Source organism: Urocampus carinirostris, chromosome 13, assembly GCF_059441175.1.
Source record: "Urocampus carinirostris isolate Australia breed hairy pipefish chromosome 13, RoL_Ucar_1.0, whole genome shotgun sequence".
Classification (NCBI taxonomy): domain Eukaryota; kingdom Metazoa; phylum Chordata; class Actinopteri; order Syngnathiformes; family Syngnathidae; genus Urocampus; species Urocampus carinirostris.
Window position 1 is genome coordinate 14,483,277 of NC_142361.1, and position 23,364 is coordinate 14,506,640.

General features: G+C 39.3%; 1 protein-coding gene across 1 annotated transcript in view; it reads left to right on the forward strand.

The window, feature by feature from the left end:
- The first annotated feature begins 234 nt into the window (after positions 1-234).
- Positions 235-23,364, forward strand: part of LOC148353784 (phytanoyl-CoA hydroxylase-interacting protein-like) — a 39,521-nt gene continuing 16,391 nt past the window's right edge. The window contains exons 1-2 of the mRNA XM_088351781.1: positions 235-651; positions 22,733-22,929. Coding sequence (XP_088207907.1) covers positions 546-651; positions 22,733-22,929 — 303 coding nt within the window. The 5' untranslated portion in view covers positions 235-545. The remainder of the gene's footprint in view (positions 652-22,732; positions 22,930-23,364) is intronic.

Consider the following 23,364-nt stretch of genomic DNA (forward strand, 5'->3'; position numbering starts at 1 on the left):
TGCTAATTTGTCCAGAAACAGCTTTAATGACGCTTCAATTAAGCTTTAAAGCGGCAGATGTGCTCTCATTATGACGCACAATATGTCACAAGGGTCCCCCTTGCAAGCCCCCCTTTATCTCGTCAATGTGATTAGTCCAATAGTCCCCCACGCAGCTGAGCTCCGGTCGGACTTTGTGACGTCACAGTCCTTTGCAGGGACTGCGTGTATGACAATGAAAGTGCTCCGTCGTGGTTTTGACGCAACCCGCACAGGATCATCTCCTTACGTAAGGCAGCCTCCAACCCTCACGGAACGAAGCTTTGTGCGCATGCGTGCACACTTGTGGCTGTGCAAGGAGCGAACGCTTGTGCAATACACGCACTCGTTTGCAACCGGGCGTTTCTCACCCCCCCTTGCACGTGACGCATCAAAGCGATAGAGAAAGCAAGAGAGGCGAGAGAGGGTCAACAAAGTCCCATTTGGTTTTCCTCGTCTTCGCCGTCCAGTCCCTCCCGTGGAGCATCATTTTGTGCGGGCGCGTGTGTGACACGGCCCGGTCCGAGATGGAAGCACCCGGCTTAGCGTGCAACATCAGCAGCCCGCTCAGCCCCTGTGAAGGGATGATCAAGGACCTCAGCCTCGACTCCATCCAGCTGTGCGAGCGAGATGGTGAGCAACTTGCAAGCCATTTTGATGCTCTTATTTGCCTCATGACGTGCAAAATGTTTTTTTTAATTTCTTTATATAAGCCCGTGCCTTTAAAAGGAGTCGCTGTTGTGTGGCTAGTGCGTGTGTGGAATTGCGAAAAGCATCAATGCTTTTTTGTGACAAAACACAGGAAACCTCCCAAAAATGTCTTATCTCAACCCTTCAGGCACCACCACACCTAACTACTTTCACGTAAAGATGCATAGTAACTGCAAATGAGTAGTGTGTGTGTGTTAGATGAAGATCATAGTTGGTCAACCGCCTAAAAAAGCAAGTCATCATCAGGAAGGACTGTAACACTCTAACATGGCTGCAACCACATGTGAGTGAACACATAGTACACAGATGCCAACATTTTGATTTAAAAATAGATGATTTTATCGCAAACTTTATTTTTACGAGCAAAACACAATAAAGCTCCACAATGTTAATAAATCAATAACATGTGCTTGTTTGAAACCAAAAATGGCAAACTTTTACCAAGACGGAAGTCTAATGTGATCGTTGTAGCGCTTTATTAAATGCACATAGACTTTGTCTCACTTCACGATAAATAGAATACAAAATAATTGTTTTACCATCATTGATACAAACATTGTAAAACATCATATGCAACAACATTAAATATGGCACTCCAGGGTAAACATGCAATAAAGACTTCATAGAGAAATAGAGATAAAACACTGTTAGGATAACAGCAGCTTTGGACTAAACTATGAGACTCGAGTTAAGATTTTTCGATTTTAGTTAAAATTTTAAAAAGCACTAGGCATTTTTAAGGGATAAAAAGTGATATAGTCAAACACAGTGGAAAGCAACCACCAAGCCGTAGACCAGTATTGGTTCGTAATGCACCGGGCCACACAGAAATAAAAAAAAGTGGCCTTATTTTTTGATTATAGTGTACAAAATGCACATTTTTTACTCACAAAAGAAACTCAAAGGTCTTTGTGCACGTTATACACAAGATATTTGAGCAATGTTTGATCACTTGAAAAATATCGCTGACCACATTTGCTCAACATTGGATGAAATGGCAATTGAACCCAGATCGCAGCAGTGTGAGCTCCAAAACCAACTATTAGGGTTAAAGATGATATAGGAAAAGGCATTCAATTTGATCTCATCATCACACTATTTTTACATTACAACGTTGAGTATGTAGGGCTATGATTTATTGACAACATAAACTATGGACACAAAGCCAAAATAACACAATTGTATTTATTTAATGTCCTTCAAAGTCTGATTCATTATCAGATCCACTAGAGTTCTTTCCCTTGTTATTTGTTGCATCTTTTGGGACGACTTTTACCTTTTCTCTGGTACCACAAGTAAATGTAATGTGCCTTTTCCTATGTCATCTACATTCCTAGTGGGTTAGTGATTTTACAGTGGATTTAGGCTTATTAATATTTACGGCCTGGAGAGGGATGGATGCCACCAGGCTGTACTTGCCGCCCAAGATACACCACAAGTCAAGTCATTTTTATTTGTATAGCCCTTAATCACAAAGAGTCTCAAAGCGCTTCACAGGTTATTACGCAGACTATTTTTTCAGACTATTATTACACCATCCCCTGATCTGGAACCAACATGAGGGCAAGGAAAAACTCAATAACCTCAACATGAGGAAAGTGAGGAAACCTCGAGAAGGGGCCGCACATGTGGCATCCTCCTTTCAGGATTACCAGACAGCAAAGGATGTTGCATTCACAAATAATAGAGATATTGTCCAAGAAAAGTATAGGCTGTGTCCTGACAACCTCGGTTGTTAGGAAAACCATGGCCCGTCATTATTATTTTCAATGTCATTGTTGTTATTACTAATGTCATTATTGGGCCGGTCACAACGATATTATCAGACTTTAAAACGGTCTGTAATACAAAAATGTTTGGAGACTACTGGTCTAACGCGTTTAATGATAGTGTTGGCAGGTATATTAGTAAAGTTATGACAATATTGTCAGACTTTCAAATGGTCCATGGTACAAAAAAGGTTGGAGACTACTGCTCTAATGTCTAAAGCAGTAGTGTTGGCAGGTATATTGGTATCTGATTGTCCCAGCCTCCAGTATTTTGACACCCATCTCATTACGCCGCCATTCACTTTTCCATCTTCTTGGTTCTCTCATTTAGCTAATGTTCAAAGTGGACCGCCTGCCAGTTTTTTTGGGGTACCTGGTTGGCAGCAGGTGCAAGCAAGCACACAAAACATTGGAGGACGCTTGCGCTGGACTCATTAAATTCAATCCCGGCCCCGGTGTCCTTGAGATGCCTGCATAATGTTTGTTTTGGGATTAACAGACAGGCTTTTTTGGCCACTTTGATGCTCTTCAAAAAACAAAGAGGGCTAAAGAACCGGTTTGCCCGCATAACCGTGTGGAAAATGGATTGTAGTGCCTCAAATAGTACAGGTGAGATATCAAAAACTTAAAACTGCTCCTTGCATTAGGGTCAGTTACAGTTTGGACTTGCTGATTGACTGATAAAAAGCTCCAAAATAAAGAGTGCTTTATGATGAAAAGCTCCAAAATGATTTACAAAGAGTGCTTTCTGATGTGATGCCGCAACAAATGACACAAGCTGAGTTGGAGCTTCTCAACCTGACATGGATCTCGAATCGATGCAGAGGATTATTTTGTCAAGTCGTAGGAGATTGTCGAGAAAAATAGTTCAAACCTTACATTGTTTATTTGCTAAAAAACAAAAAAAACAAAACCAACAAGTATTTAATTGCTGTTAAAAGTGTCGAAAAAATTGTTAAAACGTCATATAACGAAATTGTGAACATGCTTAATTTGCTGTTAAGATTGTCGAGAAAAATTGTTCAAACCTCACATTGTTTATTTGATGTTACTAGTGTCAATAAAATTGTTCAAACCAAACTACGTTAAAAATGTGGGTATCTATCAACGATATACGACTGACCAAGAGATCGAAAAGCTCAGAGCCGGTTTGGACATGTTTCGTTTTTATGAGCAATTATGCACTAATTAAGCAATCAGGAGGGGAGATCCTGATTAGACTGCATCAACTAACTTCAAAAATTCTATTGTGATTAAAGCAATAGCCAATATTTGATCTGATCAAATTATAGATGCTTACATAACCTATGTATATCACTGTGAAATTCAAAACAAAACAGACCAAGATCATTTTTTTTACAAGCACTGAACGATGTATTGCTCGGTAAAATGCATCTGTTCCAAGCGAACATATGCTATTGTTGATAAGCTAGCCTTTTATTCTAATTTTAAAGTCTCAAAGGTTAAAGAAATGATGAAGGTGGTTAAAATAGGATAGCATGTTTGATATATGTATAAAAAACAGTAAATTGCTCACATTAAGCTGTGGTGTTTGTATCTAATAGTTTGTATCATATCATTTCAGGTTAATCTCATTTTTCAATATTTTTCTCGGGTATCAACCATATTAATTCGAAAAAACAACCAAGTTTCTAACAATTAGACTTGTGTCAACATCAAATTGCTTACAATATTTATTACATCCTGTTGTTTTTGTCGAACTGACCCGCCATTGTGTTGTTAAAACCCCCGCAAAAATCCCCTAAATGTTATTTTATTTAACTTTAAATATTGTGAATTTTCAGATAGAGTAGGAAAAAATGAAACATTTTTATTCATTTCTATGTAAGTTGTAAAAAAAGTTAAAAAATGGTCCTCGAAATGAGGACTTCGTGAGGGTTAAGCTTAAATATTAGTTAGAAAAACATCTAAATTGCCAACATCACACTTTTGTTTCTCGATGTCTTTTAATTTACTTTAGCAAGATTTGTTTTCTGAGTTTTCTGAACAGTTTTACCTCGACCAACACCACAGGAGTGCTAAAGTGGACAAGCTAGCCTTTTCATGTAAATCTGATCAAGAGATGTGACCCATTCGATGGCTGAACACATCGAGTGCTATTTATGACTTTAGGCGTCAAAACCCCATTTTCCATGGAGTGAATGGGTTTAAGTTACCACATTTAGGTCACATTTACGTGTGAATTGTTTTGCTAGTGACACAATTTTGCTTGTTAAAAATTCTTACTCTCTGTAGCTTATTACAGGATTGTTAATGTTGACAAGCTAGCGGTCTGACGTGAATTGCAGATTTCATTAGTGAAAAAAAGCTAGCAAAAAGTTGCATCAGTCAGCACTACTGATTAAAGCGCATTTGAAAATAGACTATTTGGAACCCTGACCACCAGGAGCAGCCTTGGAACTGAACGTGACAAGAAAGACACACTGCAGCATTTAAAGCAGTTGCATTGATTTTCCTGGAAATAGCCCATGTACTCATCTGGTAAACTTTATAGTTTTCTTAGCCGGGAACCATATACCTTTCGGTACCATGCCACTTTCTAAATTTACCACTCATCGTCATCAATATTTAATGTGCAGCAGGAGAGGATGCATGGGTCTGTGCTGAGCCAGCAAATGGGAGGAGGTCTTGGATGCAGCATCATTGGGCCTCTTCCTGTCCGTGGGAACGGAACTAAACACACACTGAGCAATGTCAGTTCGTGCATTTCAATGTGCTAGAACACGTGGTGGGATGTTTTGAACCGTGTTTGACTGTCGTTTTACAGGTTTATATTTGGGCTTTAACTAACAATTATTCGGCTAGTCACCTACTACTCAAATAATTAGTCAAATAATCAGTTAATTATTCTTTTTGTCTTGAATTGAGCATGAAGTCAATTTCATTCAAGAAAAAATACATCTTTGATTTGACATCCTGAAGATTCGTACAGAATTTGGAAAAAAATGTCCTATTTAAAACCAACTAGGCATAGTGCTTGGTCAGTAGACATAAATCCATAATAAACCTCTGTCCATTTTTCGGGGTAGGCTAATAAATGATAAAATCAATAAAACATTTTTTATGCAAAACCAAGAACAGGCTAATTAGCAGCAGCAATAAATAAAAAAGGAATAATGTGTTTTTCTTTTAAAACTGTCCATCCAATTTTAAATAATCTTTAGTGACAAAACTAAACACAAACACCATACATTGTCAGAACCAGAACAGGAGGAGGACCCAGATGCGTAACATTTTAACACAAGCTTTATTTTACGGGAATGGGGAAGTCATGCGCGTGAACACAAACGGCAGTGATTCGGCGATCGCTGGGCGGAAGAAGTAAGACAGAAGTCCGGCGCGGAAAAACAGGAAGCCAGAGGCCGACAAGATCGATACCAGATACACGAGCAGATACCGGACGGACGGGCTCGTTACGGTACAGGACGGGACAGACAGAAATGATAGCAGATACTGGAGACTGGAGTCAGATATCAGACAGGACGAGACAGACGGGATAGATACTGGATACTGGAGTCAGATATCAGACAGGGCGAAATAGACGGGATCGATACCGGAGACTGGAGAAAGATATCAGACAGGACAAAATAGACGTCATTTTATTTTACATTGTTTTTGTACAGCACTTTGAGTCGTTTTGGTTTCTAAAAAGTGCTATATGGATTAAATTGGATTTGGAATTTGTGAAGTACATTCAGTGCTCAACCTCAAAGTCTATAACCAAAAAAACTTAGGGATTCTCAACGGTTTGAAATCAACAACTGATGCATGTTCTTTGGACCGCATGTATTCAATTTCAAATACTTTTGTCAAGCACAGATTGGCATAGCGCTCCAGCTAAATTTTATAGCAAAATATACAATGCATGTACTAGCTGGAAAGTTACTTGAATTTTACTGAGGCGAGTCAGACTCTTTCGTTCAACTCTCTTCAAATGTTCCTACATCGCCGAGGTACTGCCATGATATACAATGTGTGATTTGCAAACTTTGCAAGTAGTCTATTCGCTGTTTCCAGGTGTAAAATGCTCCCAAACTTTAGAAGTTTCCGTACCGTTATTACCGCCATTTCTATGTTACCGCTCGAGAAAGAAACACACTGAGCGACTCTCAGCAGACATTTTAATCATGTAAATTCTTCACTCAGTTGGAAAAACATGTCAACAACATTAGTTGACAATGGAATTCATTGCAGACTATTTCAATAATCGATTTTTCTTCGACAACGTCGGCCAATCGTTGCAGCACTAGTTTGTATAATACAAAAATAGAGAATATGTAATGTATGCCATCTGAGCATTAGTCTTCTAACCACACGTAGAAGGTTCTGGTCCATCATGAAAGGTCGACCGGCAAACCAATTAGCTTCGGTGGTTCTCTGAAGAGAGAGCGTTAATCAAATGCAAATTAATGATGTCGGACTCAGACGTGCACTCACTGCCTAAGTACGCCGCTGAAAAAAATTAACACGGATGAGTTGGAAGCGATTGCGCAGTTTGCTGTGACTCAGCTGACATTTTCCCGGGTCAACAACGAGACAACGCCAGGCCAGATTGGCAGCTATTTGACCCATCCGTTCTTACATAACTTCATACTTCATTGAAAGAAACGTCTTGATGAGCTCAGATGGTTTTAACGGTGCTACCAAATACTATGAATCTTCCTTAGTTTTACTATGCTAGTTTTAGATGGTAAGGCGCCCGCTTTGAGACTGGGAGGTTCGGGTTCGCGCCCCGGCCGAGTCATTCCTAAGACTTAAAAAGTGGTCGGCGGCGCCCTCTCTTGGCTGCGGCTGCATCGGGTCAGATGCAATCGACATTTCGTTCTGTGTACATTGTTACACAGAATGACAATACAAGGAAATTATTATTATTATTATTATTATTATAGCAAATTACGAAACATTTTCCAGGCATTCCAAGAAAAACGGGTAAGCAATGATTGTTCCTTTGTTACTTATAGTGCATTAGCGTAAACTGCTGGACACTTTTCGTAACAGCAGGTATGGTGAGCTGTTTGTTTTTGTCAAACAAACACGTTTAACTTGAAAAGGGCTCTCTTAAACGCTGTTACCAAAAAAAATATGATTTTCAATATTGGGTACCTTCGTTTTGAACTTGATTTGTTTTGATTTCCTTTAATGCTAGAGTATGTAACATTGAATTTTCTAGGAAGAATTGATTGCAAAGTCTAGCGTCAGTTCACCCGTTCCTGGCCCCCCGCTTTACCAAACTAAGCAGTCACTGCAATAACCGCCAAAAGTTGGATATTACCGTAATTTCTGGCATTACACTCAGTCAATTAAATTAGGAGAATGGAAGGAAAAATCATCAGCTCTTGAATGCCACGCTAAAGAGCTAGCTATATTGCTAGCAATGAGGTGACTAGTTTACTGTTTGACTATATCAAAGGGACAGTGTGTATTATCTGACGAGTTGTCGCTGTAAACTAAAAACATGGCTCAAGGCACAAAAAATACAAACTACGGAAACTCAGACTAAAAAAGACCATGTTTCTAATTGTTTTCTGCCCAGTCCTTTGTGAGGTTTTCATTAATTTGGGGTACCCATAGCAGCAAGATGACAGATAAATATTTCAGCCACCTCAAGGCGAGGCTTGTTTTAATACATTTTAAATTTCTCAACCGATTAGTATTTTACACAAATGAAGGTCTTTATGATTTTCCGTATATTTATGCTTAAAATTTGAAGTATGTATCTTTTAAATGGAGGGTTTTGTTCACACTAGGAGGATCTAATTAATATACACTGTCCTTAAAAACAAAACAATGTGTTTTTTAATGAAATGTGGAGAAAAGTAATCTTGGTGCCCACATCATTATACCTTTTGACATAAGAACATGTTTTTCGCATTTTTTTAAATAATTTATATAAAAAAATATATTAACTGACCAAAACAAACAAGTGGATTCATGTCTGTATACTGTAGTAATTTATTGATGACAGTTCGGTCATACCACGTTTTCGTTTTTGTTTTTTTAATCACTGTAGTCAGGCTGATTGTGTGAGTACAGTTATGTAATTGTCCAAAATCCTTCTAGTTTTACCGTGATTATGTAAAAAAATAAGGCTTTTAGCTTGTAAACAAAACCAACATCTGTTTGTTTTCTCCCCTGAAAAAACCTTGTCACTGCTGTATCGTCTTGTTTCTATCTTGTTACCTTCGATCACTTCCTGTGTCCGCTCGCCAATGCGGTCTCGCACGTAACTTGATTATTTGTCAGGCTGTAAGATTTGCAACATCAGCATAAGTAATTTGATCTCTTTCAGGGTCTCTTTCAAGTTTGAAACACATTCTTCCTCAATGATAAAAAAATGAAACCAAATAGTTTTGTGTCAAAGTACAGTGTTTGGCATTTATGTGGAAATATAACATCAAACATATATTCAAGTCAAGTCAAGTCATTTTTATTTGTATAGCCCTAAATCACGAAGAGTCTCAAAGGGCTTCACAGATTGTTACACTATATTACACAAACTATTTTCAACCGACAAGAGGAGTAGGTTATTCGTATGCAATGGAGTAGAAGTGAGTTTTAAGTTTAGATTTAAACATTTCCACTGAGGTTGCAGATCGAATCTCAGGGGGAAGAGCATTGCACAGCACCGGTGCCCGGATGGAGAACGCTCTCGAACCAGCAGAAGACTTCTTTGCTCTCGGGATCATCAGAAGACCAGCACTCTCAGATTGTAGGCTTCGGACCGGGACATAGTGGCAGATCAGATCTGAAAGATAAGAGGGAGCAAGTCCATGTATGATTTTGTACAATACTAAGAGAACTTTGAAGTCACATCTTTGGCTAACTGGGAGCCAATGCAGGTTAGCCATAATCGGTGTTATGTGATCGTACTTTTTTGTCCTAGTTAAAAGCCTCGCTGCGGCATTTTGTACTAGCTGAAGAGACTTGATTCTGGACTTCGGGAGACCGGAGAGTAGTGCATTGCAGTAATCGAGACGGGAGGTAACAAATGCATGAATTATTGTTTCCGCATGCTTATAATTAATCATTGTTAAAGTTCTTACTTATTTAACTTCACTATTTGGGGATTTGCCGTTTCAGAATCAACAAATTTTCACATTGAGTATTATTAATAGAATTAGTATGCAATATTACTGTGCTGAGCAACTGCAAATGCAGCGTGAGGCACGCAATTCTCTTGCCTCTTGGCAGAGGGCCATAGTCAGACCAATGGTTCTTTTTTGGCACACAAGTTAGCCACAAACACTAGAATTAGTATTAGTGTTAGCAAGCTAACAGCAAGTCAAGCCATGCACCAATTTTTTCTCGTTGCATTGACTTTTTTTCATAATGGAGGATTCCCTATGAATTGATGCTTAAAATGAAAAGGACCAGCACATAGACTTCCATTTATAAGTTTGTTAGTATAGTATGATTTACTCTTTTTTTTTATTCTTTATTGCTCTGCAAATCAAATTATGAATGAGATGTTGGTGTCATGAACCAGAACTGGATCAGGACCCAAATGCGTGACGTTTCTCACACAAGCCTTTAATTTTATGGGAAATGGGGAGTCATGCACATTAGAAAGCAGCCTGGTGTGAAATGATAGGAAGCCAGAGGCCGACGAGATCGATACCAATTGCCCGAGTAGATATTGAACAGATGGGGTCCATACCAGACAGGACGGGACAGATAGGGTTGAAAATAAAACAGGATATTGAAAATAAAAAGGACAAACTAGACGGGAAGGAAAACTGGAGAGAATATTCAACAGGAAAAAAAATTGACGGAAACAAAACTGGAAACCGATATTAAACAGGACGAAAATAAACAGGAACAGTACCGGACAAGGAATACAAACAGAAGACAGCACTGAGTCAAAACCCACGTCTTGCGGGGCAGAGGTTCGTTGACGGACTGACACAGGAAAAATGAGAGCAGTGAGCTTGAATAGTCGGAGAGCCAATCTGTCAATGTGCCGCAGCTGGCGCCACACGAGCGGGGCCAATTGGGCGCAATGGCAACCGTGACAGTTGGTTAATTTGTTTGTATTTGACACCAACCTCTCCGCATGTTACTGATTTGTACAGTTTGTGATAGTACAATGTCACGAGCTTTCTGTCATTTGAGTCTATAGCACTAACCTATTGAATGACCTAGTTATTAATGTGTTTGCTGGGCCTTTTTCAGAATTCAAACAAAATCACAAACCAAGACTATTTTAGCTGGCTTTAAACAATTTCAGTTGTATTCTTTGATTAAAATGTACTTACGATTGTTTACATTGAAATTATCCAACTGTGCAATGTTTCTGGTTGGATAATCAATTAGTTTTCTATGATTTACTGTTCCTCCTCCAGCCGCACATATTTGCTTAAATGTTCTGGTTACTATAATGTGCTTTCAATATGTCTTTATTTGCCGATGAGAAGCTTGGTGATGTGTAAATAACGAGCGTATTGTTCACACAGCTCACTGTAGAGAGAAAGATGCTCTTGTTTGTTTCTGGACTCAGCGTGACGTCCGTGTCAGTCCAGTACTCTGTGTTGCCAGAGCAACAAAGATGCCATGTTCAAAAATCTGCCTTCCAAATGCAGCACTGCTAAACCTAATCAGAGACATTAAACATTATTTATTCGTGTATAATACACATTTTTGTGTTTTATGGTAGTATATCACAGTATTTGTGCAATTATGGATCAGTTAAAAAATATCGCTGACCAAAAGCACAAAACCATTGGAGGCTACGGTAATGGAACCCGGGTGGTGAAAGGACCAAATTCTAACCACCAGACCAGGCATATTTTCTGTTCTGGAAGGAAAATATCGAGCTTCCCTTTTCCAAAACATATGTGCTCTTAATACAAAACAGCACTGTGATGTCAGAAAACATTTATGACGCCCTTCTAGAGGACAAATTAGTAGATGATATTACCAACATTATTCATATAATACCTAACAGGAGCAAAACGGGTGGTTTGCCAGTACTTTATTCAACATCAACTACAGATTTGCAATATTTTTTTCACCCACAGATCAAGTCCTCAATTTACTTATACATCCAAATTGAACAGCCATGGAAGTTATCTTCCAAAACACTTCTGTTCTTTTTCAATGTCATCTAAGTATTTGTCAGGTCATTTGAGTTTCTTTTAATCTTGGAGGAACAATGACAAGTGAATGCAATTCGGTCTGTCACTGCAGAGACCACCAATGAAAACAGTACAAATCCGCGGCTGTGTTGCAATCTGACACTATTCTCCACAGTATGGTTGCTCTGGCGCAGTCGTCTAGAAATAGTAAATCTTACGTTTTAGGCGACACAGCCCTTATTCATGTTTTCTTGGCTTGGTAGTAAATCATTGTAAATTTTAGAATCGCTCCGGCAGTGTCCATCTTAAATGTTCACATGGTCCGAAAACGTGACGTAAACAACTTGTATTAAAGCTAAAAACAACTTCAAAAGTGAGGGGTCACGGCATATTTGGAGTTCTGCAGCCGAAGGCATCAACTCCAGATTCCCTACGAGGTTGGCGCCGGGCTATAACCTGTGGCTTAAAATCTGGTGTGACTTGTACGGAGAAAATATTGAGACTCGGTCCTAAATTTTAGCAGGTGGCTTTTAATCTGGTGCACTCCATTTTACGGAATTTACTGTACAAAGCAGTAATATTTCATTCTGGCCTCCACAAGTATAAACATGGAATTCTGTATAAAACTGTGCTTGTACAATATGATTTTATAATACTTTTAAAATAATGCGAAAACACAGCTGCACATTGATGTACATATACAATAACACTGAATATGTGTACATATTTTTTATGTACATATTTTACATTATTTTTATCGTATTCTAGTTTCAAAAATCTTTATCAACATAGTACACTCGGGGTTACAAAGAAAATGCCATTAGCATTTTTAAATCTTGTTAAATGAGAAAGAACTTAATGGTGGGGTACGTAATTTGAGGTGTCTTTAAAAAGTTTAAAATCGAATATGTTTTTTATTAAGTATGTGCTGAATATACACAACTAAATTCAAAGAACCTCATCTCATCTCATCAGCCGTACCGCTTATCCTCACTAGGGTCGCGGGGGGGCTGGAGCCCATCCCAGCCATCTCCGGGCAGTGGGCAGGGGACACCCTGAACTGGTTGCCAGCCAATCGCAGGGCACACAGGGACAGACAACTCATTCGCTCATTCACACCTAGGGACAATTTGGACCGGCCAATTCACCTGAAATGCATGTTTTTGGAATGTGGGAGGAAACCGGAGTGCCCGGAGGAAACCCACGCAAGCACGGGGAGAACATACAAACTCCGCACAGGAAGTCTGGAGCTGGATTTGAACCCACGACAGGTTCCCATGACATGAACTGTGCCGCACAAGCGCTAACCACTGTGCCGCCGTGCTTCAAAGAACCTTTATTTGTTTATTTTCATCACGCCCATCTGCTTTTGTCCTACTTTTATTATCGGCGTTTCGGCTTTGGAGCTCATTAGGCTGGAAGAAAGGAGGCGGGAGGATGGAGGGAGGAGAGTGATTTCATGCTCGTGCTCAAGGCTTTTCTTCAAGAATGAAAATGAGGACAGTAAAAAAGGGACTGTTTCAAATACAAACCCCTAAACATGGATGTATCAGAAATGGGCAGGAGGAGGAGTACAGGAAATTGATTCAGGACTTTGTCCGATGGAGCGACACAAACCACCTGCACCTGAACACCACCAAGACCAGGGAGATGGTGGTGGACTTCAGGAGAACCAGAACTCACCCGGTTCCTGTAACCATCAAAGGAGAATGTGTAGAATTTTCCAGACCTACAAATACCTGGGTGTGCAGCTGGACAACAAACCGGACTGGACTGCCAACACAGAAGCTCTATGTAGGAAAGGGCAAAGCCGACTTTACTTCCTCAGAAGGCTGGCCTCCTTCAAAATCTGCAAAAAGCTCCTGAAAATATTCTACGAGACAGTAGTGGCAAGCGCCCTCTTCTATGCGACAGCGTGTTGGGGAGGCAGCGTCAAGAAGAAGGATGCCTCTCGTCTCAATAAACTGGCTAGGAAAGCGAGCTCTGTTGTGGGCAAAGAGCTGGACAGCCTAACAACAGTAGCTGAGAGACGGGCACTCGAAAAGCTGCGGTCAATCATGGACAATCCATCGCATCCACTACACAGCATTATCTCCAGACAGAAGAGCAGTTTCAGCGACAGACTGCTGTCACTGACTTGTTCCACGGACAGACTGAAGAGATCTTTTCTTCCTCATGCCATGAGGCTCTTTAACTCTACCCGGCAGAGTAAAAGCCCACAGTAAACCACACCACCTACATTGCATATTACCGAATCTTATTGCAATATGTATTCTGTGTAGCACTATTTAGTTATTCTATATAACACGCTACAGTGGGCATTTGCACGTCACACTGGGTATTTGTATATTGTATTATTTTTGCTTTATTATTGTATTGTTCTCAGCTCAGGGATGCTGCTGGAAATGTGAATTTCCCTTCGGGGATGAATAAAGTATCTATCTATCTATCTATCTATCTTTCTATCTATCTAAACAGATGAAAAAACAAGTTGTATTTGATCGCATCTAAGAAAGATCGTACATGCACTCGCCATAAGAGCAGCTTGACAGAGGATGCAATGATGATTTCAGAAAATGGCGTTAGAAAGTAAGAAAGTAGAGTTTTTTTGAAGCAGCGGACACCACCTTTAAACACAGAATGAGTATGACCATTAAATATATTTCACCTTCCTCCCCTGACTGCACAGTACTGTTCATTTTATGATTTGATAGTAGTGAGGAAGAACCCATGTGGGCGAGGCAGGAACTGCAGGCAGAGGTTCTCAAAAAGTAAACAGTATTTATTAAAATAAATCAGAACCAAAGTACCGAACAAACAGGTGTCTTAACAAGAATTTACAAAAAAACAATAAAAATAAAAACCTGAAACTAGAAACAACGACCTAAACTGAAAATGGAAGATGCAAGGATCAAAGTAACAAAGAAACCAGAAAACAAACAAACCTGGCACTGTGGTGAAAATGAAACTAAAGAATTCAAAATGACACGACAGTTTGCTGAACAAAATTGTCCTTTTGAAGGGTTCAGGAGGATTCGGCACACCTGTTCCCAGTTCAAAACGCCAATTGGGGCCCTCAAGTGGTGGGAGGTATGCTAGACCCTAACGCTTCATCATTCAGAAAAAGGTTGTGTTTAGACAAGTACAGGCTCACACAAGATAATTTTGTTAGAAAATCTTTTGGGTTAATTACCACACTTAGAGCGAGGTTAGACAAGAAAAAATAAGATTTTTATGGATCTTTTTGTCCATCCCTTGCTTGTGATACTTGATGGAACAGTAAACACAAACCGGAGGTCCCGATGAATCATGCTGGTGTTTTCCTTTCTGCGGAACTGTGAAATAGTAAACGTACTCGCTTTGAAAACTGTGATGGAGCAAAATGAATACATTATGCTCGGGTGCTGTTGATGTGAGTCACGCAGCGCTTTAGTAGTCCCCGGCGAATAGTACGTGGGTTAATTTCCACTTCCTCTCTTTGACCGCCGTCATCCTTTATCTTTCGTTTTCGTTTTCCCCGGAGGATTGGTCGCAGATAAACGGTGCAGGATGTCCAAAGCCACGCCTGCATAAAATTAATGTAAGCCAAAACCAAGTATTAGGTGCGCGTTCAAGTCGACTAGGATTTAACCCGGACCAAAACTTTGGAAAATGCTTATGACCAATGTCCCCTCTAATTTTCCACGGGTCTGATCGTTCACACAAAGTCGGTGAGCAACGCTTGAAACAACTGTGAGCAACCATAATCCCAAGTGTGGCAAGATAATTATCAAACATGTCCAAAATTTGACATTTTTTTACATTTTGCTGAGTTTTCAGCAATGCAAAATTATTTTTCTTTTTTGAATGAATTGACTCATGTACTATTGCAAAGGTTGTACGGCCTACAAACGTCGTTTGTTCTTACAATTCTTTCACAAGATATCCATTTCTTTTTTTTTTCCTGATATATTTTGTCGCATAGTATTAACATTTTGGGGGGCTTATTTAGTCGGTTGCAAGATACAGAACTGTACTTAGTCACATTTTTTTAGTGGAAGTACAATGTTGGCAACAAGATTCACTTGATACAATTGGAAATTATTTGAATGCAACACAAACTTTTTCTTCTTTTTTTCGTGTTTTTTTTAGTCTCATTGTGTTTATTTTTTCCGAGCTGTTACTTTTTTCTTTTTGTTCTCCATTTACTTTTTTCCTATGTTTCTTTATTTTCTTTTTTTCTGGCTTTTTTCAAAATTTTTCCTTATTTTTTTTCTTCCTTTTGTTTCTTTTTTTCCCAGGTTTTCACTACTTTTTCATTTTGGTATTTTTTTTCTTTTTTGTTCTATTTCCCCCCTTCTTTTAAGTCATTTCATTTCATTTTGTGAATAGTTAGTTTTACATCATATTTGGTCATGTTGGGATTAAAGAAGCAAAAACAACCTGAAGAGCCGTTTGGGACCCGAAAGAGCCGGTTCCTTTTAGTGAGCCCAGCCGAAAAAGCCGGTTCTCGACAAACTCTACTAACTTTACTTTTCAACTTCGTTCGACATTGACTTCAAAATACCGCATTTAGGACACAACGTCAGAGGAACCCGTGTATTTTTACCTTTACGCACTGTAACTTTGACTTAAGTCGCTTCTTAGTAATTTTGAGCCCTCATTTTGGTGCGCTGGCTAGATTTTCTTGTGCGCTGAGAACGTACGAGCAGTGCGCAATTGCGCACGCGCGCAGTTTAGAGGGAAGACTGCTCATGACGGTCCAATAATCTCATTCAATCACACAGGAACAACACTGTGACATCTGACCAATCTCAGTGATTAACTTGAAATTTCAATATGCTGTCAAATTAGGATATTATACGTATGTACTGATGGATGTGTATATTTTAGAAGCATACTGTATGGTGAGAAAAGCCTTAATGTACTTGAATGTAAAATATAAAAACATACATTTGTTATGTCCTGCTATATAACTAGCTCACTTTAGCTTGCTATCTCGCTTGCTAGCTCACTAGTTCGTGTTGTAAAATTGAAATGTGTCACACCATATGTATTCATGCTTGTATGAGTTTTCAGCAATAACCTTTTTATTATTTGCGTCGTTTATATCTCCATTTGGTCGTGACAAATCCATCCATTATTTGGTGTAATTTACACAGTTATTACTCAAATGAGAGACCTCCTGGGAATACCAGGTGCTGTAAATACGTCTTTTGGCGTACGTTTTGCTGCAACAGCACCGACTGTACACGTCTGTGAAAATGACAGCTGAGGGGCCGTAGGACTTTATCTATAAAATAGCTCCTTAGTACCAATTCATTGTGAATTTCCTGTAAACATTTTCTTAAGTAGTTGACTAAATTTAGTTAACCCTACTTCCAATAATAATCTGGTAATAACATAGTAACAGCATACTAATAACAAAATACAATAAGTTGTTATATTAGAAAAGCATATCAAACTGGATGGCCTTTGTGCTAATAAATAACAAAAACACGTCTCAAAGTTGAAAATGGTCGGATAATCCTGCTCTATTGCATTTCACACAGTGTTTTTAGTTAGAAGTATTTGAGTTTTATCATTACTAGCCAAACACAGTCTGGACGAAGGACTGGTGTGAAGCTGTGGTCTGGGAAATTTCCACTGACCTAACTTTCCTTTTCTTCTGAGCCCAATCCTATTGTAAATAAGCTATTATCATTCATTTTGTCGCGTCATTTGTAAAACCAACCCGCTTTTTGCTGTACTCACAGACCCAAAATCCTCAATGTAACTGCTCATCCAGTGCTTGTTTCTACCCATCTTGTCTCGCAACCTGGATATATATTCCAGGACACGGAGGAAGAAAAAGTCTGTTTTCCTTCACTTGCTAGCTACAGGCAGAACACGCGCCAGCGTGGACGAAGGAAAGAACCCCTGAATATCATAGCACCCTAAGCATGGCATTGCCTGAAAAAACATACTTCCTATTCAAAAAAACCTTTTTCACTCCCCCTGGTACAGTGTGATGCAAGAGACTGACAAACCCCCCCAAAAAACTAATTCCTCAATTTACAGCATTTTTAAAGATTTATATTACTATTATTTTTAAAAGTAATTAGGACACCTCTGTCTCTTCACTCTCTCGCCTCCCGTTGTCATTGAAAGTTTGGCAAACTGTCCCGAGCTTTCTTACGTTCTGTTCTCCACCTTCCTTTACATCAATAAACGTCAATAATGAATTTTCCACTGTTGAACTCTCTAAGAGCATCAGTGTATCTGCGTTGATGTTTCTTTAGGATTTACGATGCTTCATCAATGAAATGCAGCGTTAATAACGATGCAGATGATGTCGCTTGCCGAACATTACAAGCCCTCGTGTATTGTGACAAACGACTGCAAAAACGCCATAAAAGAAATAACGGACGACCTCATTTAGAATCTGCCGCCGCTGTCTACCGTCGAGGTCGTTGGGAAACTTAAGTGGCCTGTGCTCGATCTATGTCGTTCGGGTCTCACTAAATTCAAATTTGCCAGCTCAGTCTGTGCCTGCTCTGACCGAGATGACTTTTCTGATGTCCTTATCCGCTCGAGTGTTATATTTCCATTTATTAAGAGTGAATATAGACCCCGCCTGAATCAGGGGTCGGGAACAAAAGGCGGGACAGCGAGACCCAGGCAGTTCAAAACGTACACAGATAATGAATGTGCTCTGCCTGCCCGGGTTCTCCTTGTCTACGTCTTTATACATGTGATACAGAGCTTTTTCTCTTGGCTCAATTCAAAGAAAAAGAAAAACTATACATTTTCCATAATGTCAGGACTATAAGCTGCACCTGACTATAAGCAGCAAGTGCTGACGTTTAAATAAGATATATTTGCAAAGAAAGACAAGACACAGAAATACATTTCAAAGTTTTAATGGTTTCTTTATTTACCTTATGTTTAGGTTTTGAGTTGAAACACACGGGCAAGAGGCGCTTAGAGACACCACGACACAAGTAGCAAAGCACAAACAAGGCTAGTTGAAGAAAAGAAACATACACTGGTAAATGTCAATGAGATGTAGCATCATAAGTACCACAACAATGCAAAAACAGCAGCAACACAAGGTAACACAGAACAAAATGCATACTTTAACTGCATCATTAGATAAGCCGCAGGGTTAAAATTGTGTGGCAAATGATATTGCTTTAAGTCCGGAAATTACGGTACCCACATGTCAGGTGACCGGACCAGATCGGAGAAAGGAAGGGTGAACTCATTCGCGTTAACGATCAGTTACTTTTATTAAATAAAAGTCGTCCGACACTTAAGGACAAAAACAAAAACAGGCTTACAGGTAAACAGGAACTCAGACTAGGACCACTCACAAAACAGGCTTTTACTCAGAACGGGCAAGTACAGGTTTCCTCAAGTCAAACAGAACAGAATAATGCAAAGTAATGCAATGAACCCGCAACCGGCAATCCCCAAAACCCGCCCTTAAGAAGCACACACGCAAATTAGAAAATATGCTACAGCCGGTGCCAAGGGGGCGGGGCCAACCGGTCGCCACGGCGACCATGCTGGACATGACACCACAATTACGGTACTAACGTACATTTTTGCCTTTTTTTTTAACCTTTTTATACAACTTTCTTTAGCACATTGCTAATATTTTAAGATTTATTTTTTTGACAAATTAGTGGGTTAAAACACCACAAACTTATTTTCTACCACATTGGCAGAAAGGTGTACTCGTTATGAGAGTAGTATTTCCTACTTTATAGTTGATGCCGTTTTTTAGTAAAATAGGGAAAAAATATCACTAAAAAGGCAGAATTATCTGATTTAACATACACTATTTTTTCAGAATCTTGCAAAAAAATTCTATTTATCATTTGTTATACAGTATTAGAGAATTTTACTGATTTAGAAAAAAATCAAATTTTATGTGAGAAATAACACAAAATCTGGAAAAACACCACACAAGTATATTTTTTATTATTTAGCAGACACTAGATCCTTTAAACTTGAGAGAAATGATTTCTAAAAAAATTGAGTCCGTCAACTATTTGCTATATTAAATAATTTAATCAATTAAAAATATTAATTTCATTCAAGGAAGAAAGAAGATAAACATCTGACGAACTATTCATAAAATTGGTTATATTTTCTGCCAATGTGGTAATAATTATTTTTGTATTGTGGTTAAAAAAGAACAAAAGTATTATTAATTCATAATATTTAATTAGCAAAATTATCAAAAATTTTCACTCATTTAAATTACTGGACACAACTGATAGTGCTGACATTTTTTGTGTTTTCCAATGATCTTATGTCGTATATAAGGGGACAATGTGTATTATTCTGACCTAGGGGATGCAGTATTGTGTAATGTAACAAAAAAGAGTGCTACAAAGCACAAGAAGGAAGACAAAATACGGATACTCAAAGTGACCGAAAAGCATAATTAGTCTTTTTATGTTTTACCCAGTCTTTCTCAAGGTTTTTGGTTTTGGGAGGTACCATTATCAGCAAGATGGATGAAAAACCTGTTAGCTCCATCTAAATGAGGCTCATTTATAAAATAAGTACAAATCTCTTGACCCATGAGTACAGTAGTTGTAAAAATGCACGTTTATATAATCCTTCATGTATTTTTGCTTATTATCCAAATCAATTTTGTTTTTAAATGAAGTTTTTCTTACGACTAGGAGGTGCAAAATATTGCACAAATCCCTTTAAATAAAATTAAATCCTTAAAACCCTAAACATTATTTTGCAGATGGCAAATCCAGTATTATTGAGAAATATCACTTCCAGTATATCCTTTTCAATCCAAATTGTTTCTCTTAGTTTCGATTGAAGCCAGTGCGTCCAATCATATCTCAGTCGATTGAAGCCAGTGCGTCCAATTATATCTCAGCATCCCATTGTTCCCACGTCAAGCTAATCTGCAATTGTCCACCAGCATGAGGAGTATTGTTTCATGTAAATGGGTTTATTAGTCCAAAACTGGAATTGCTCTTTTAATCACGGCCCTCTCGCTGTATGAATAGAACTGGCCGTGCCATACTCGCTCGCTTTCGCCATTGTGTAGATGTGCATTCTTTGAGCATACACACACATATAGACATATACACAGAATACACACGTCGCATTGTTGCCATGTTGCCCGCGTGTGACGCAAATGTCTATATTCATCACCGACTGCACAAAGGGTCCGTTGAACATTCTTTTGACATTTTTCTTGACCTCGCTTTCCAGTCCTCGTTATCATTACGTATGATTGCAGTCAACGACGCGACAAATATCAAATGTTATATTTTGCGCAGGCATCTCTGTGGATAAGCGATGTATCTTCCTGGAAAAAGCGCTTTTGAAATATTCAATCCGGCTTCTGCTCAGGAAAGCACGTAGGTATGCGTTGTGAGGGGGATGATGTGTTTCCATGACAACCAGCCGCGGTCAAACTGTAAGTGGCCAACAGGGAGAACGTCATCTCCCGCTGAGATGAAGTCGATAAAAAAGTAAGAGCCGCTTGTGCAGGGGTGGGCATCTATGACCCGTGGGCTGGATCTGGCTCACCAACAAATTTTATCTGGCCTGTAAGACAAAGCTGAGAGAAGCACAAGAAAAAAAATGAGCCGCCTCATGTCGGTCGATGCCCCGCAGTTTTAGATAAGTCCACTGGATGTGACCAAGACTAAGCCCCGCTTGCAAAATAAAACACCCAGTTTATCCGTATTGGTTGACTAACATTTATCAACCAGAGAACATTTGAGGTAACAAACCATTCCGATGTCATTTGACTTAAAAAACAATTACACTCGCGTGTATTTTTTAGCCTGTGTCCCTTTGTGTTGCTTGGCTGGCTGGCTGGCTGACTGGCTGGCTGACTGACTGACTGACTGACTGACTGACTGACTGGCCGCTCGGTTGCTCGGTCGCTCGGTCGCTTAGATGGATCTATTGACCACTATGGTAGTAGGGGCACCGTTTTCTGTGGTGTGTCTTGGGCAAGTACAGGTGGCGCCCATCCCTCCCCAGGCCAACATATAAAGTATACTTTTCATTGGGCTCATGGCCAACATACAAATAGCTGACTACAATTTTCTTTACTTGTTTTTTTTAATATTTATAAGATTTATAAGATATAACATGTAATACAACTTTTCTGAAGTTGCCCTATTTATTGCATTGAGTTTCTAATGATCAACTTAAGTGTTTTAAAAAGTGAAATATTCTTTGCTTTTACTTTTAATAACACATTCTATTTGTAAATAAAATGTATTTGTATATCTTAAGCCATTTAAAAAATGAAATGGTCCCTTTATGAGCAAATGGACAATGAAACATGTTCAGAAGGTAGAGCGCGTGTCTTGGGATCAAGAGATTGCAGGTTTGATTCCTGGCTCCTCCATGTTATATATCGAAGTGTCCTTGGGCAAGACAGTGAATCCCTAATGCCCCCGATAGCAGGTAGTTGCCTTGCATGGCCGACGCTGCTATTGGTTAGTTAGTGTGTAAAAGGGTAAAGTGTGAAGCACATTGTAAAGCGCCTTGGGAGGTCTTCATTAACTTGTGCAGGTAAATGCATGAGAAAAAAAAGCTGTGTCATCTTTTTCCCTCATGTATTGCCGAGGTATCGGATTTAAGAATCTTTATTGGCATATAAAATAATAAATAATATAACGGTCTCAGCCCAACTCCTATGCAAAGTTTTTCAACCCAATGCCGCCCGCAACTCAGAAATTTTGCTCTAGTGCAGGGGTGGCGAACACGTGGCTCTAGAGCCTCATGCGGCTCTTTTCCAATAAGAATGCGGCTCTTTGCCTCATCATATTTTCTATATACTGTGGCTCTTTGCCTTGTTTCATATATAGGTTTTTTTGTGTGTTTATTGAGGGTGGACACTTTTCTTGAAATCAACACAAGAACAATACTTGTTGTATTTTAAGGAGAGGAGTGTGTTATGGGAAATAATGTTTTTAATTGTGTGTGTTTGTGTGTGTCTGTTTGTCATGGCAGGTTAGCACGTGGTGTGGCTCTTTGACTCTCACAGTTAAAAATCTCGGCTCTTTGTGTCAAACATGTTCGCCTCCCCTGCTCTAGTGTATTAAAGGCACAGGCAAGATTTTCCCGACCAAGGTGGACATTTTTATGACCGAATGTGACTTTCTGTCTGTGCAGGAAGCAAATCCCAAGATGGCGCCATCACTGACATGGATGAGCTTCCCGTCCCGCGTAGCATCAAGATCAGCAACATTACTTGCGACTCCTTTAAGATCTGCTGGGACATGGAGCAGCGCGGCAAGGAGCGCATCACACATTACTTCATCGACCTCAACAAGAAGGAGAACAAAAATTCCAACAAGTTCAAACACAAGGTGACATGCCGACCAAGCCTTTCGGTTTCCCAGCTTTTATTGTTGCGTGATGCCAGTGAAATGCATTAACACAAGAGCATTTGCATTACACTGTTTTTTTATACCATGAGCTAATGGAGACCAGACCAACTGAAAGCCAGATACTGATATACCTATCAAGGGCGTAGTTTTGGAATGGACGGAGGGGATGCATCCCCACTAATATCCAACAATCTTTGTGTTCTCCCCACCAATATTTTGTGATCATTTAAAAAATGCTAGTGTCTCATTACCAAATCTACGTAATTGATATCTACGCACTGATTGCGGTTCCTTTTAAATCAGGGGTCTCAAACAAATTTACTTTGGGGCCGCAGAGACTAGCCTGAGGTTACAGTTACATGTTATGGTTAAATGTTACACAGTGTCCCTTTAAAACTAATACCTGAAATGTGT